Consider the following 17056-nt stretch of genomic DNA (forward strand, 5'->3'; position numbering starts at 1 on the left):
ATGGGTGGGTAGCCTTGACAAGGTCAGATGCCCCAACCACCGAATGCGAGGGTGGCCTCTATGTCTTAGCTTGGGCGAACCAACTACCCGTAGAGACCCGTATGCCAGAAAAGGCGCCCGCCCTTTGCCATCCTTCCGCAAGCTAATTCCCATCTATCGACACACCATTTTCAAGTTTTGGGTGCGACTCATCCACCCCGGTCGACGCGTGATGCCTGAAATGGAAATGGAACCCTGGCAGTCACGGATCGATCTCGTCCTGCTGCAGGCTTGGGGCCCTTCACTGCCGTTATAGTGCATTATGGCGCCCCGCAAAGGGGAATGTGCCAGACGGCGATGGCGCGGCATGACCACCCACTCATCAGGCTGTCGACTCACAAGGCAGCCTCCCTGCCTACAATCCCGTACTTGGGCGCGAGACGAACTCACCGGGCCTGCTGAGTGGGAAAGAGTACTTCTGCCTAGTGGTAGTATATAAGAGCGGCGTTGCCGCTCCTGTCTAGTGCTGAGCCGACCCTTGTGTCTCTCGACCTATCACTTATATCCATCAGAACTCATCATCTTCTGTTATCTCTCTCCTCTGTGTCTCGAGAGCTTGAGCCGGCGTAAGCCCGGCGACCTTCGTTGGATCACGTTCAATAAGACGAGAGACTGATAAGAGAACGGGATGCCACTTGGGTCCGTACTGTCGCTTCCGCTCTAACCCCTATCACCACCAACCCTCGACAAGATGCCTACATTCCCAGTTGGCACAATCACCCACATACGGCCAGATTCTTGGCCGCCGGCATCGAACCGGATGACCCCAACCCTCGAGGACGACAACCTCACGGATGATGATGACCTCGACCTGCCACTACTTGAGCAGGACCCATTACGGTACTTCCTCACGCCTCCCACGCCTCAGGACGAGGACCTCGAGTTTGACTTCGACTTTGACGCTGGAATCGAAGACTCAAGCCATCCCCAGGAAATTGTTCGTAGCGTGAGCCCATCAACCCTCGACGGTCTGAAGCGGTATAAGCCCCACAACAAGACCAATGACTGTGCCATCATCGATGACGACTCGGACGACGATGAGGATTACATCCGTTTCACTCCAAGCAAGTCTTTCCCGCTCAGTCTCCCCGACTTCAGCTTTGACCGGCCCAGGACGCCTGGTGCCGCACAGTCGAGGAATGGAGAAACGCTGCTGCCAACAGCTTTCCATGTTGGTTCACCACGTGGGAGGCCGGTCAAGAGGTTCGCGCCACCCCGCCGTACGTTCCAGGGCAGATCCCGCAGCGTGCCGCTCCAGCGACGGCACTCGTGGCGGGAGCCGAGCCCCGATGTCTGGTCAATCGAGGAGGAGCCCGAGAAGGAGACGCTGAGTGAGAGGGGCCTGAGCACGGAGGACTTGGAGGCGTACTTCCAGGAGAAGAAGACAGCGCCGATAGACATCCCGGCTGCAAAGCCAAAGAAGAGGGTTCGTTTCGTCCTTCCGGAGAAGGAGTAATTTCATTCATGTTTCTCTTTGCGGCAACAAACACGGAGGTCAGCATGGGCACTTGGACTGGCATTTTGATGCATTTTATCGGCGTTGGTGGTTGTCTCATTATACCATCAGAGCATTTTCACGGCATGTTATGGTTGCATTTGGGTGGCTGCATACGTATGGAATACCACGGTTATATCATTCGACTAGATTGACAGCTCAGGCAACACATTTCCGGGAGGGGCATTGGCATTTTATTTGTAATGTTGGCTTTATAATTCTTTATTACCAAATTCAATCACCTATACTCATGTTTTGCCAAATATCGCTGCACTTTAAGGTTTCGCCTAAAGGCATTGAAGAAATTAAGAAAACGCTTTTCGAATGCAACCGGTGCAAGTTTTCTCTTGGAGACTCCAATCCACTTGAGTTGCAAGCTGAACTCACCGACTGGAGACGGCCGGGGCTCTAAATTTTGTCATTTCTCTAGTCGGCTATTACTACAGTGAGGCCAAATCAAACATGATACCTGTCATGGTAGCGGGTACTGAGGTTCCTTCGGAGGAGTGCTGTTTGTAAGACGAGCGGCCGGTGATTCCTTTCCAATAATAGAAAACTGCAGCATCAGCGCCTTGCCGCTTCCGTCCTACAGCGGCCGAGTCGGTAAGCAGGATCACCCGCACGGCTGAGCCGATGCCCGTAAGTCTAGATAGAACTACGAATGCGGTTCTAGATGCTTACGTGCTGCATGCATCATCCCTTGCCTCGACTCGGTTCCCGGAGACCCCCATTCTGCTCGTCAGCTGCCCGGGTAGGAATTTTTTTACTCTCACTTGTCGACACGCTTCGTATGCCACGAGGACCTTTGATAGCACTTGGGGCCAGCCCCCAAAGGAGACGTTGCCGCCGGAGCAGCATTGGCTCGGACGTGAGAATGGCAATAATTTGATCCTACCCGATCCACGTCGCTAACTTGCAAGCGCACCGTGGGCCGCTGGCAACGAAATCAACGTGCTGTAAGCCATGCGAGTGGGCTCCCTTCGGACAGCTCGCTAGAAACGCAGACGGGACATTAGGGCGAGGTAAGGGAGACCAGGGACGAGGTACCGAATGGGCACTCTTTGGTTCCATCAAGTATGCTGTTGCTCTGTCCGGAATTCTCCTGACCTGCTCATACCCTTGGTGTAGTCCACATTCGGGAAATCTGCATGGGGGAATGGGTTAGGCTGCGGTCCAACTGGCTGAATTCCGCGGCCCCAGGGTTCGCTGCTTCGAGTGAATTCCATCGTGAGCCTTCGAGGATTCCTTCTCTCTACTGAGAGCCGGCAGCGTAGATGTAATCGCAAATTTGTCGCAGCAGCACCATAGAGCCGCAATGCGGACGAAGTACCTAGGTACCTTTGTAAGCTTGCAGAAACCTTCACATCTACTGCTGCCGGGTGCACGTGGCTTTGACTGGGAAGAAGGATTACTTGGAACGTGAACTTCGACAGGGATCCAGGAGATTGTCGTATGCCCGCCGTATTAGTCTGACCAGCTCGTAGGCCTTCCTGATTCGGTTGTACACAGATTGACGTAATTAAGCGTAGAAGGTGAGGACATCGAATTACGCTTCAAACACCTTCAAAATAAAAACATTGCTCGACAAACTAAATGCAAACGAGTAGAGCCAGCATATAGGTCGGAGGATAGCGGCGAGTTGACGGTTCCGTCGTCGTCATTCACCTCTGTAGGCCTACAGAGTATATATCGGTCACCGTGCTCGTTTTCCACTGGGTTTCTTGGTTTCTCTTGAACATCAACAAAAATGCTGAAGGTTTTATCTAGCAGTGATAGAATAAGTGCAACGTGGGGGGTTTCGAGACCATCCGCACATATGAAACGCTCAATGAGATCCCGATGATTCATAAACTCATCTTCGATTAATTGGGTTTGCGCGCACACGATATCGAAAACCATGTTGAAACGCTCAGTTCATCCCTCACTGAATCTAGATTTAACATGAATGGACTGCTCTCAAAGATACGACTCCTAACACCGAACCCTATGCTGTTCTCGAGGACTTGGTGCAAGCCTATAGGTTGATTTGTATTCTACTGTTGATAGGGTATCCATCTTTAATCATCATCTGCGTCTTCCGCATCCTCTACTGTCACCGACTTGGGCTTGCCTTTGTCGCTACTGGAGCCCTCTTCCCGCTCGCCCTGTTGAGTGATTTCGCTGCTCTCGGGCTCCTCATCTGCTCTAGAAGATGTGCCAATTTCCCTGTTGGCAAAAAGCTGGGCGGGGCCACCCCAGTTTGGTGCCACTGGGGTGGGAGCAGCTACTGGAGGGGGCTCTGTCCGCGCCTGTGACGGGTTGACTACAGGAGTACCACCAAGTGTGCCCTCACCTCGTGAATTAGATGGTTCGCTACGAGCAACACCTTCCGTTGTGTCATGACTTGCACTTCGCTGCTCCCGCGCAGGGCCAGGGGTTTCAGGTTGCGGGGTTGCTTGATTTTGGAGATTCTGTTGCGTGGAGCCGTCCATCCGTTGGAGTGGCATCAAAGTCCACCCTTGGGGAATGACGACACCTTCTGGCAAATCAGGACTGCCTGCTGGAATCGATGTAGAATACGTCGTCACGCCATGTCTAGTAACGGACGGTGTGTTGATTCGTTGGGGGAAGGGAGTGAAAGACGCGACGGTCTGCGGTAATGCTGGGAATTGTGGTAAAGCGTTTGCTGGAGCCATCTGAGCTGCCGGAACCTGGCCATGGTTGGTAATCCCGCCTTGCCCATGGATTGATCCATTTAGAGGCTGCTGGGCCATTCGTAAACGTTGCAGCTCAGCCATCATGGCATTTGTGGCCTGCAACTCCACCTGTGTTGTCTGAAGCGCTTGTATCTCTTGCAGCAAGCGCTGTTGTATGTTCTGCAGCTGTGCGCTGATGTCGGAGAGACCGCCCGTGTTCATAGGCGCATGCTGTTGAGGTTGCGGAGGCACGCCACCCGCCGGCGGCGCCATCGCAGGCGCACCATCCAACCCAACGTTGAAGCGTTGTTGTAACATCTCTTGAACGTTCTGTGGGTTGCCTTGGGCAAAGCCCAAGCGTAAAGGTCCGAATTGAAACATGCGCATGCCACCACCACCTCCTGGCCGACCTTGCTGTTCCTGCCCACCGTTTGCGCCTGCATTGCCTCCGCCAGGTTGGCCAGGCGCTGGGGCTTGGGCACCAGCATTTGGTCGGGCGGCACCTTCCCCGTTGGGGTTGGCTCCATCGATGACAACAGACCGTCGACAGGTAGGGCAGACTTGCTGGCGTTCCAGCCAGCCTTTGAGACAACCAAAGTGGAGGATATGACCGCAAGGCAGCTTCTTGGGTCGCGATCGTTCGACCGCGTCAGGAGCTGCCGGATTCCACGGTCTCATCGCTTCTCTACAGATAATGCAAGTATCCTCACGGGCCAGTTCTTCTTCAGTGGCGTCTGGATATCTGTTCATATCCTGAAGAGCCTTTCGGTATCTGACAAGAGCGCTCAGTCGTTTTAGGAAGGATCTTGTCGTGAGGAAGAGATCCCGCATAATGTGGATAGGTAGGCCGTAGAACATCATTAGCACGGCGAAGAAACCAACATAGACACCCAGTTTGACGAAGTCTGCCACAGTATTAGCAATGGCACACGAGTCCTACTTGTCGTTACTTACCGGCGAAGAGATCCAGACCGAGGACCCATTGGCCTTTGGATTCCCAGCCCGGGACTTCGATATCCATCTCGTCCACCTCCTCATCAGGAAGTTCCTCTTGATTTGCGGCCTCGGCCTCCGCCGAATCTCCAGATTCGCGGCGTCGCAGAATATCGGCGCGTTGGTCTCTGACCTGCGTGCGCCGCTCCTCGAGCCTCTGCTGGGTCTGCTTGTTGACGATGTGCATCTCCACCAGTGAGAGCACGTATCGCAGGCCCGTTCGGAAGGAGCATGTCGCCAATATAGCGAATTCGAAGAGGAACATGACCATCATGTTAGGACGCGCCTGTTGAATAACTGTGTTGACGGTATATGTAAAGAGGTAGGTGTCGTAAAGGATGCTAAGGAGGAGCGAGATGCTGAGGCGGGTGTGGAAGAGTCGCGGGTTCGCCGGCGGTTGTTGCTCGAGGATCTCGACTCTGCCTTCGCCTATCCATTCCCAAACCTTGCCGGTGACCAAAGCCGTGAACATGACCAGGAACCATGCTCCCACCTCTTCCCGGAAGATGGTCATGGCCAGACAGGTCTCGGTCACGGCGAACCATGCCTTCTCGTAGAGCTGTTCGATTTCGACCGGTCGCAGCTGGCCGTAGCATAGACGTTGCAGGCCGTAGACAAAGGTTCCGTACACGAGCAGGATGAGGTTGATGAGGATCTATCTCGGGGCACGTGGGTTAGTGGCGGGAGCCAGCCCGAGGCACGGAAGCGCGGTGGACACTCACCATCAAGCTGAGGTTGTTCTGCGACAGGTACACCATGGCCGAATAGAAGTTGGCCCTCTGGTTGAAGGCATACGTGACCACACCTGCGGCCAGCGCCGCCGAGGACTAGACGATGGTCAGTCAGTCAGGCCGGAGCTCTGTCGAGCTACCCACAGCTAGCTCAACGGGTGGGAGGAACGGCAGCTTACCCCGGCGTACCAGAGCAGCCTCATGGTGGCGGCTCGGTGGGACTGGAGGTGGTGAAATGGAGGATCTGCTGGCGGGCAGGTCAAGTCTTCATCATTTTGATGTTGGAACTGGCTGGCGTTGAGCAATCGGCCGCTTGCTACAGGGGAATGTGAGCGTAAACGCACTTGGCCTTTCGTTGTTGCCACGTTTAGGGGACGCGGCGCGGGATGACGCACCGGAACGCCAGTGGCCAACGGGGCGAGGCACAGGCCACGTGACGTCTGTCTCGGGGCGCTTTGCTCAGCGCCCGGCACGCCGAAGCGGGCCACCGGACTCTGCCTACAGCTCCGGGTCTTGGTCCACGATGTTCGCTCTCAGTCGAATGCGCACAGCTTTCTGTCGAAGCCGTGCGGACATGTCGAGCCTGTGTATTTAACCCGCAGCCTACGCAGTGGGCGTGGACGTGGACGTGGCAACATGATAGCCTCGGCACTCGCGCCAGTGATGACACCGGCTTTACTATCTACGCTCAGGAATCATCCAGGTCTACCCCGTCACACGTGGTATATAGTTGCTGCAAGTGCACTGGCTGTTCTAAACCGACCAGATGAGATCCCCAAAATCTACACCTATGTTGTGGAGACAGGGAGTCATGGTGCCGACCTCAGCTCTTCCCCGGACCAGCAACTCCGCGTCGCCCGTAGGATGAGAGAGGCGCTCATAAAAACATCTGCCATCGGCGGCGTACCAAAGGTAATACTTGGCTCACTTTCTGTCGCTCATGAGATATCCTGCGCCGCGGGAATGGACTTGTCACTGACTTCCCGTGGCAGACGATCAACTCACTGCTCTCTCTAAAGGGGGCAACCCCTCCTGGGATGCTTGATGAGCCCGGATATCCTTCACCGACGGGCAGAGTCAAAGACGTTTACGAGGTGCCGTGTTCCGAGGTCTTACAGCGAGGGCAAACCTTCTTCGACAAGATCTACGGCAAGATAGCAAGGCGAATCATGGGGCAGTTGGACAGATCGGGCACCGAGGATCTAGGCCTGACGGCGAGGCTGGTCTACGGCCACATCATCAGCAACACCAGCGTCCTTACGCCCGCAGAAACCTCCTTCGTGTTGATCGCGGGACTGATTCCGCAGGATGTAAGTCCACTTCAGCTTCAGGGTTGACTTGCAGCGAAGCATTGGCTATGGATACTGACAAATCGATTGTCCAAAGGTGAATCCTCAACTCAAGGGTCATCTGCGAGGTGCATTAAATGGAGGCGCGACCGTTGAGCAGGTGCGTGCAGTTCGGGAAGTCACTCTGATGATCTGCGAGGCATCCGGCATGAGGAGGCTGGCTGAAGACGCTGTCGGGGGCTGGGGATGGAGGACTGAGGTCGCCAACGTGTAGGCTCACCAGCCGGACGACCAGCATCCACAGGGAGCCGCAAAGTATCAAAGTAAGGGGGCTGTGGGCCAATTGTGCCCATCCTATTGCAGAGCGTGTGGCATGCATGCTACGCCCCCGGCCGTTCTGAGATGCCATGACACTGGATTAGGAAAACGACCTTGAGATCGGACGATCTGGCCCTGGTTAAGCGAAAGGATTGTTAAGGTTGGCTGAAATACCATGTTCTCGACCCTCGTGACGGCGCCTGATTGTGTGACGGGTTCTTGACAAGGCCAGGGCGACCATATGCCGAACACTATCGCTGGCTCAAGGCTTATCCTCGTCATTTGTGACATGGCTGCGAGCTCGAATGCGGCTCAATCACGACTTGCTCAGGACGCCAACATGCTAACCGTACAACAGCTGGCGTAAACTATACCCACCGAGCTAAGTTTCGGGACCGGGCGATACAACTTCCAGTTGAGGTCAATGGGGCGACCAGAGCAAAATGCGATGGGTGGAAATGAATCTGTAGCAGTAGTTGGTGCATTTACGGGGTCCCGCGCGACCTTACGGCCGTTACCCCCCTGCTCCGTAGAATACCTAGGTAGTCAATATTTGCCTTGCCACGAGGCAGCCCTGTATGCATTCATGCAATCCTATTCGAGCTTCAGGTCAGCCCGCGGCAATCGCCCGGGACCCTCGGGGGCCTTCTCATGATGCACGTCTACCTATATTCAGAAACACAATTCTATGCCGGCCCTCATATGTTTGCGCCATGGCAGGCAACGTACAAGACCACACAGCCAGACCAGCAGAAAGGAGGGTGGCCAGCAAGCATTGAAGGTTGCGCACGCTGCAGACAGAGAGACCTGCCTAGACCAGCAGACCGTGTGCTAGACACAGTTGCCAATGGGGGATGCAACTCGACAATCTCGGAAAACACTCAACCCGGACCACCAGGAGTAGGGCATGCAGATCAACTGCCGTACGACGCAAAAAGCTTGGATTACCGAGTTCGGAATCCATTCGGTCTGCCCATTTATCCCCTGCCAAAGCTACTCCATTTCGATGCAGGCACTACTGAGTGAGATTCATGGGCAGGCAGCTTGGGCAGGTGCAAGGATCGTGGGTGTTTGATGAAGAGATTCATCTCCAAATCTCGTCTCGCCAGGGCCAGGTTGGCGGGCAGGGCATTCCACCGATCTCCCTCGGGGGAGCCTGGACAACAACCTGTCCCGTGCAGGCTGCAAATGTTTTGGGGCTATACTGAGAGCGGCGAAGTTAAGCGTGGAGGGTGGCATCGAGAACGGGACCGTCGCGGGGCGGCGCGTGAGCATCCAATCCGTCGGGACAAACACTGAAACTCTGCCCTTTGGGACCGTCACCAAGGGTCGTGCTGCTTAGATCACCAGCTGCCCGTCCCCCTCCCATAGCGTACCATATCTGATCAGATTATGGTCCAGGCAGGGGCTATTGGCAAGGCGATCTCGTGATGATTTCATAGACGGCATTCTCCATTGACCAGCTGTAGACCCTGGCGATATCCTGGCGAGATCCTGGTGCAGCTCTTTACGATCGCGAAAAGCATACTGGTTTTGTGCTACGATCTCATTTACGTTGCATACGAGGAGTGCAGTCCGCATTTCAAGGGCCACTGCCATTCGATGCCTCTGAGACACGTCGTTTAGAGCCTAAAGAAAAGCAACGCCTGTTAGCTGCCTACTCCCCACCAATGAGGTCCTGATGGTATCAAGGGCATCCGCCTGACGGCGTAGGATTTGCTCGTGGCTTTTCGACCCAATCTGTTGGGACGATCTAGCTGCGGCACATCCGTCACCCTTGCTTGGTGGCTGCCACCAAGGATGCTGGCTTTGAAAATACCCTCAAATAGTGATGCAGGGCCAAAGGGTGACGAGTATATGGGGTCGTGAATATGCGCTCCAGGGCCTGGGCCATCTCCGCGGTTGACTTGCACGGTCATGGGAGGTTATTGGATGTGCACATCATATGTACCGGTACGCGGTCCACTGGCCGCGGGATGCGATCAGGCGACCAGGCGACCGAGCTTCTGATATCTCGGCTACTAGCTCGTGACTTGTCCTCTACCATAGTAGGCTAGAAATCCTTCCGTACGCGACCTGCAGTTCCTGGTCCCCGGGCACACAGATTAGGTTTTGCTTTTATGGTAGAGGACGTCGCCGACTGCCATCGAGCAAATGCCGGTCATTCGGTATGTTACAAGGGACACCCCGCGACAAGTAGTGAGGCCGGATGATTGGTAGTTGTGTCAAGCCCACTCGGTTGTGTCAGTGGGCCGATGAAGAGTCTGGACCTTTTGTTACAGCACCGACGAAAGATTCCGGGGTACTACGCTTTCGCGTCCGTTTCTGGATATCGTACGATCCTAGTCATGAGCGACAGCATAAACTCTAACAGTTTTGAACCCTAACGGTTTGCGGACTCTGTAGCGTATACCTTTCGGGAGATGGTTCGAGGAGGTGCCGTTAGTTTGGGAACCGCACAGGACGCCGTTGAATTAGCGGGTATAGTCCTCCGGGACTTAGGTACATCGATGATGCCTGTTAGCTGCGATGGATGCGTTCCTAGATCGGCGGTACCAACAACACCTCTCGTTCCCGCGAAAGGAACATGTTTCTAATTTGAGTTGATAAAGCTCATCCTTGAAAATACTGTGTGAAGATGAGGGGTCACTGCTTCGTTGACAAACCTGACTTGGCGGTGAATTCCTTGGGCTAGCCCGGCTAGATCGCTTAAATGAGGAGACATATTGGTATATCCCACGATCCCAGAATATATTAGGTCCGCCAGGGCGACCGAGCTAGAGGGTACCGGCTGGCTGGATGGTGGCACCTGCAGAGACCTGTCCGAATGGTCCGGGTTGAGCCACTCCTCGGCTGGCTTTGCGCCTGTGCTGTGAAATCCACAGCACAGCTGATTGCAGTAGTTTCAGTGGATGAGATGGCAACATCTCATGTAAGTTTGGACAAATTTGCTTGTGAGCCGAGCAGAGCCTCAATCAGTTGTCATGACAGCGCAGCAATCCCACTGCGCCGCGCCCCAGCGTCAAGGCCACCATTTGGGACAAGATCATCGGGCAATCCCTCGCTTTACACAGTACTGGAGCTGCCAGATGCCCCGGTAACTTACACAGTAGGTAGAGCAAGTCCTAGTCATCGCTAATCTCTCTGATACCCCTGCCTTGCCTGCCGGCGACGGACAGAGATTGTGCCACTAGCGATACCCATCTACTGTAACTTGATCGCGCAATACGTCTCTCCTGCCATCTCATCGCTAAGGCGCAGTGTTTCGGACATGGTCGCTTTTACGCATGGTAAGCTATGTCACTCTGGCTTTGTGTTGTAGCAATGCTACTGAAGCAGGGACCGTCGTACCGAATCTCTTATTGCCATCCATCAATCCTTATGCAGCGTAATCCGGGAGATTGTTTCTGCCGCGGGCCATGTGTTATCCCAGCAAGCGGCCCTGGTCCCGGTCCCGGTTCTGTGGTTCGGTGGTTCTGAGAGCTCTAAAATCTGACCAGTTGCATGCTTGGTGTCTGAGATGCTGTAGCGTAACCCAAGGGCGGGATGCTAATTGTTCCGCAGAATTGCGGAATTTCTACATCGGGACCAAGGCTGCCAGGTATCCAGGCTGATAGGCTACTACCGAGCGCACGGGAGTTTGGCGTTCCGGAAAGACGGCCGGGGTCTTCGACCCACCCACACAGTGGTTTGGCCGCAAGATCATCAGTCATGTAGGCCTATCAGGCTTGTCTGCTACCACATGCGAAATGGTCCTGATAGACCCCAGGCCAAGTGCTGGAGGGGACCCATTCTCGGTTGCGGCCGACTAGTGGCTCACAGCGTGCTTACAGTAGACGGGAAGTGTCCTAGCTGAGCGTCAGTCAGTCTCCCCGTGGGAACAGAACCATTAAAGCGTTGTCGGCTTACTACGTACGCATGGCCCCCTCGGCTTCGTGTGCGGGAGTTGATGTCTTTGACTTGGAGGGGGGGAGTTGTCAATTTACGGACCCTTGCAGTGTGTTCCAGAAATAGCAGGGTAACATTCTACACAGTAAGGCAAGATGGGGACGTCAGCACGAAATACGGGGTCTGGTACCTGTACCCTGGAGTTTGGAATGAGCAGCGCCAGTCATTGATGTTGCAAGTATCCTGTACTTCTGACGCATGACGGAGGCGCTGCTTATCCCGACTGTGTGGTCGCTTGCAGAAAACCAGCCAACCAGAGGGGATGCTCTACTTGATGTAGCTGGCCCCCCGTCTTGCTCGATCTTAACAGAAGATCTTATTACTTTCCCACTTTAACCTTGTTCCTCTTTCGCTGGGATTGCGGCCAAGCATTGAAACATGGCAACTAGGATCACAGTCGCATTGTAGGATCTTCATCCTAGAGCGGTGTCATCGTGATTTCGTTCCCGTTACAGACGTATTGTCGTAGTTTGCTGATCTAATGCGGGCTCAGTTTCTGGGCAAAGCTGATGCGATAATTGGAGATGAGCTTGCGAGAGCACGCTTAGAGATGATACTGGCTCGATAACCCGCGGCGCATACCTACGGACAGTCTTGGTGGTCTATCATTGCAATAACACCGTAGGTGTCTAAGTCGGTTGTCATGACACTAATCCCCAAAGCCGCAGTGCCCTAGCTTATAAGATAAGACCGGCCTATGATGTTTCGAGGTGGAGAGAGCTAAACCTTGAGGCAGTGTACACCAATACATTGATCAAAGACGATGATAATGCCATAGTGCTGTGGTACATGCATGCCCACCATTGCTATCAACACCACACATCCACTTCATCCGCGAGGCGAAGCGAATGATGGTAATTGCACTGTACTCGCCAAAACCCCTGTTGGACTGGAAATCACGCTTGGGGTTCTCAATAATGCTTTTTGGGGGGTGTTCTCTATGCAGGTACTTGTCTCACAGATGTCAAGTAGATTGGTTGCAGAGTTCACCGAGCCTGCACACTACTTTAGAGGGATGAAAAGGAGTTTGTAAGTCTCGCACCAGTTCGCCCGGATAGTCAGCCGACGTGGTTGATCAACTCCGGAGAAGCCTGCCGATTCGGCTACCGGGAGGCGTTAGCGACCAGTTCAGAACCCAAGCTCTCCGGCTGTTTTCGGGCTGGGACTGCCTTGCGTAGGCACTTTGACGAGCTTGTCTATGATCATCATCATTACCACCACCGACCGAAATCTGCCCTGGCCGTTGTGCTGGCAGTGCCAGTTTGCCGGATTAGTTCACCGCACTGCATGTAGATGCAGTTGCCAAGCAAGCAAGTGTATACGTAAAATGGTTAGTAAGGGGACAACCCGTGACCTCCAGCGCTAGAGAGGGCGTAGGCGTGCTGGGTGCAGAGGATGGCTGCTGCAGGGGAGACACTACTGTGATGGCGCCAGGCCGTTTCTGGCTTGAGTGTATGGGGTCCTCTCGTCTAAATTTTCTGCTTTTGATCAAGCCTGAGCTGAACGACCCACCAGACTTGGCCCATGGATCTGTGCTTGTTCTGATGATTCACCACGAGCGAAGGCCTGTGCCCTGACGAAGATCCCGCTTAGAGCACATCCAAGGCTTCGAGCAAGGGAGATCAAGCACGACGAGAATACCGACAATACCAGGGCGGGGCGGGGAGTGTTCCGTCGTTGATCACAGCCGCTTTGGATCTGAAGTAGAAAAACCCACCCCACGGTGGAGATAGTATCGCAGTAGACATGCCGTGGCGTATGAAGGTTGTTCTTCTGAGTTATTCATAAGGTTGGGCTGGGAGTCTCCCTCATATCTCTTTGCGGTGACCGTTACAGGTAACTTGGTCACTTGAGCGGGTTTTTCTTTAGTGCTAACGACGAAGAATACGTGAATGAAGCTTTGGAGCCACTAGTCGAGCTAACACACTGTCGGGTCTCTCGCTGAAGCAGGTCGCGAGCTAATTCAGGTTCCAGGGTCTCTTGTGGCTGGCGTTCGTCATCGTGATTTGACTGAAGCTCAGCATAGTTCTGACAGATGCAATTTGGTGCCAAAGGGTTGGGGCGGAGGCTCCCGGGGTCTGTGCTGCGGCCCCAGTCGTCTACGGCCCATGATAGCCAAAGCTTTCGGTCAATCCGTCTTGGCAACCTTAATCGAACCAATCTCATTGACCATTGTTGCGCTTCACGATTGCTGTCACTTTCCATCTAGGGGAGTACATAGTAGAACGCCATATAACGGGCCTTGCTTTTTCAAGTGCTTTAGTTTGTGATGACTTTCTCTTGGGTACGGAGCGAAGGTCTCTGCACTAGGTGGCATATGCACTCGATCCTTGACACGGCAGAGAAGTTACTGCTGTTCACCTTGTAATTCTCATATTACTGGTAGTCTCGAAAGATAGTACGGTTTTGGGTGTGCGAGCATACCGCGCCACATATGTGCTGACGGGAACCTCCACGTTTTCTAGTGATCCTATCCATTCGTATTGTTTGGTCCCAAAAATACGCGGTTGTTCAATGCCAAACCCTGCCCAACTGCCAAAACCATCACCATGAAAGAGCGCTCGCTTACTGCTTTCTTACGGCCGGTAAACCTATTCCCCTGAAATACGACTCCTTTCGGTTCAGCGTAGGATGATGAGGATCATCGACATGAATGTCATGTAGAGCAGAAGGCGATATTCGGGTACAAGGCTCGAGCTTGGGGTGAATGAGACAAGACCGTTGCAATTGAACGACCCCCTGTGCTTACTCGTGGGTCGGGGGGATGATGAACCGTCTCATGTTGATGCGGCTCTGTCTGTAGCCCCCAACAGAGCCTGTAATGCTCCTTGCTCCCCTCCCCCCACCACAAATGGCACTCCCCCTTGCCCCTTTTCTGTACAGGAATCCTATCAACACTGCACCAATTGTCTGGCCTGAATCGTCGCGGCATAAATGAAGGATCAAATCGGGCGCAACGACAACAAGTAGGAGTGAAACTCCACGTGGTGGCATTGAACCGTTCAGAGCCGAAGACCTGGCGGATCCCACGGACTAGGCAAATCCATCGGCAGATGTCATCCTCGACACCACGTGTAGCGTTAATATCGCTTCTGGAGGTGGCTATGTTGAGTGGGGCCGGAGGAAGCCAATATAATGAACCACCCTGATCAAGTACATAGTCGTGTTCACTACCTGAGAACAGCCCTACGTGGTGTGGTAGGGCTGAGGCGCCGTAATTTTGCATACTCTTGCAACCGCGGCCTTTCCACCGCGCCTCCAGGGTCTGATGATGATTGGATTATACGCGCAGCAGCCACCTCAATGCGAAAGATGGGGTCGCACAGCGACAGCAACATGGGCATATGCAGCAAGGTCGCATTCCAATTTTCAGAAACCCACGGGCATCCCTGGATCTGCAGAGGACCTCGTGGACTGGCAACCATATTCGTATCGCCTCGCCCATCACAGTCTGACTTGCACCGCCATGCAAGGTTTCATGGCACGTAACCCTACTAAGGAACGTATCAACGAGTGACTAAGTAACCGCCTGAGCATCATTCGATGAGAGCCTGGCGAGAGAGACAGCCTACGTAACTTACCAGCAGACTTTCCTGTACCACCTACCGAGGGCCATGCCGGATGACGTTCACCACCACCCCCGGACCACTGCGACTCGCTCGCTCGGTAGAGAATCGGGAAGCACGCAATGGTAGCCAAGGCGTTCTGCACTTGCTTCAAGCGCGCGCCGTCGTCTGCCGTTGTCAGGCAGCATTTTGCTTCGACTTGCCTTGGATTTAGCGCGCCCATTTCCAAGACACCTCCTCTGAACGCACTGAGCGACCGTCCCCCCCATCACCATAGGGTGACACAGAAAATCGCGTCGCACCGCCTCAGCGTATTTCTATCTTTGGAATTAAGCTCTCGCTCAAATGCCGTATTTCGGCCAATCAGCTGCCCTGCCCTCTGGTCCCCGACTCGCCGACTTGGACAGCCCAGGCACTAAGCCACCGCTATACCCTTTCGGACGCTATAGCGCGAAATGACAACGTTCACTCATCAAACCCCACATCAGACTACTGCCGCCAACTACCATAGTAAATTACTCCAGATGCACGGTTTGAGTAGACATCGCCATGATAATATTGTCGCGAAACAGCAACGGGACCGCGGAAACATGTTGATAAGGTTCATATGGGCATGTCCCTCACACTCCATAGTGGAGAAGCACGAATCATTTAGAAAAACCTCAATCGCGCATGCGATAGGCCAGAGGCAATTTTGAGTTTCTTCTCGCTCTCTCCCTTGGGCGCCGGCCGCCTTTCGGTTAACGGATCACAGTGTCCAGATCCAAGACATCATCCCACAGATCTCGCGAAATAAGTAAAGATGCCACCATTCATGTAAACCAGTCGTACAAATTGTATTGTGTTGATGGGGAGCGATCACACAAAGTATTGCCGATGTTGCCGCAGATCCAGGCTCCATAATGAAGATCTTCAGAGCTTAATGATCAATCCTATCAATCTCGTCGACGTCCCCTGCCGTTCATTATGTCATCCGCTCCTGGTCCGAATCCCTGTGCATCGTCCAGTCAGTCGGCTCCGACCCCCTTGCTTTAGGCCTGTCCCCATTAGGCAGAGGTCTCGGCCCCCACTCATCACGACTTTGGTGGACAAGACAGACCTCCTGTTAGTGGGCTTCCGGTAAGCGCTTCAGGCGGAAAGAGGGCATTTCTGGCGTTAGATTCAACGTTCGAAACGCACAGAACTGGGCGTACAGGAGGGCTTTGAAATGACTGGTTAAGATACGCCAAGCACATAATATGTCTTCGAGGGCGGCATTCCATCGCACGGTCATCATGCGTTTCGTCGACAGCTCGCGATGCTTTCGCTTACACAAGACCTGCGGCGCTGACAAGCGAATGGGCCCCTGACCGCTCAACAACGAGCTGCCGGACATCTGCGAAAGTGCCGGGAACTCATGACAGCTGGAGAATCACTGCTTTAGGTAAACCCGCAGGCCGGCCTTTTCGAGCAGATGCTTACTGCGTAATGTTACATGTCATCATTGGTTGATACGTGTTATGCATGGCAAAATGTGCTGGCCTGCCGAGATGAATCACGTTTAACAGACTACCAATGAGGGCTGGCAATTGAATACTACTATGTGCCGCGTCTACTATTGTGCTCGCCTCTTGTTAATACATAGGACCACCACTGCAAGAGCTACATAGGTGCTGCTATGTATGTGCGTGCGTCAGCACTGGAACAGGATAAGGGCGGGCGGTGCACAGCACGAAACCGGCCCTGGACCTGGAAGTTGACAGTAGCGGTGGGCGGCCACTGCACGATTCGATTGGCTACCCCACGGTTGAACTGCAGATTTCCCAGGCTGTGCACCTCCCCAAGACGAGGAGGCCAACTATTGAGCATTATGCACATGCGCTGCGGATGGCGAACAAAAATATACTGGACTAGTTGACGCAGTCTCGTCGACCAGTGCTCCTGGACCAGATGACGCTGCGCCGGCACGACTCATCGCTGTGTCGGCTCAACCACCACACGCAGGCAGCCAACGTGGAACTCA

The 17056-nt window shown here is 54.0% G+C and overlaps 3 protein-coding genes across 3 annotated transcripts; 2 read left to right on the plus strand and 1 right to left on the minus strand.

Annotated features, from left to right (window-relative positions):
• Positions 1-730: 730 nt before the first annotated feature.
• On the plus strand, positions 731-1495 carry JN550_008704 (uncharacterized protein; the record flags this gene model as incomplete). Its single annotated transcript, XM_049320694.1, has 1 exon — positions 731-1495. The coding sequence occupies one exon, from the start codon at positions 731-733 to the stop codon at positions 1493-1495; it is 765 nt and encodes a 254-aa protein (XP_049169362.1).
• A 2096-nt stretch (positions 1496-3591) lies between these two features.
• Positions 3592-6136, minus strand: JN550_008705 (uncharacterized protein; the record flags this gene model as incomplete). The annotated part of the gene is made up of 4 exons (XM_049320696.1): positions 3592-5114; positions 5164-5857; positions 5925-6029; positions 6113-6136. 4 exons carry the CDS (start codon positions 6134-6136, stop codon positions 3592-3594), a joined length of 2346 nt encoding a protein of 781 aa, XP_049169363.1.
• Positions 6137-6569: 433 nt separating this feature from the next.
• On the plus strand, positions 6570-7496 carry JN550_008706 (uncharacterized protein; the record flags this gene model as incomplete). The annotated part of the gene is made up of 3 exons (XM_049320697.1): positions 6570-6845; positions 6926-7243; positions 7320-7496. 3 exons carry the CDS (start codon positions 6570-6572, stop codon positions 7494-7496), a joined length of 771 nt encoding a protein of 256 aa, XP_049169364.1.
• Positions 7497-17056: the final 9560 nt, after the last annotated feature.

Source organism: Neoarthrinium moseri, assembly GCF_022829205.1.
Source record: "Neoarthrinium moseri strain CBS 164.80 chromosome Unknown scaffold37_Wmoseri_CBS_16480, whole genome shotgun sequence".
Lineage (NCBI taxonomy): Eukaryota > Fungi > Ascomycota > Sordariomycetes > Amphisphaeriales > Apiosporaceae > Neoarthrinium > Neoarthrinium moseri.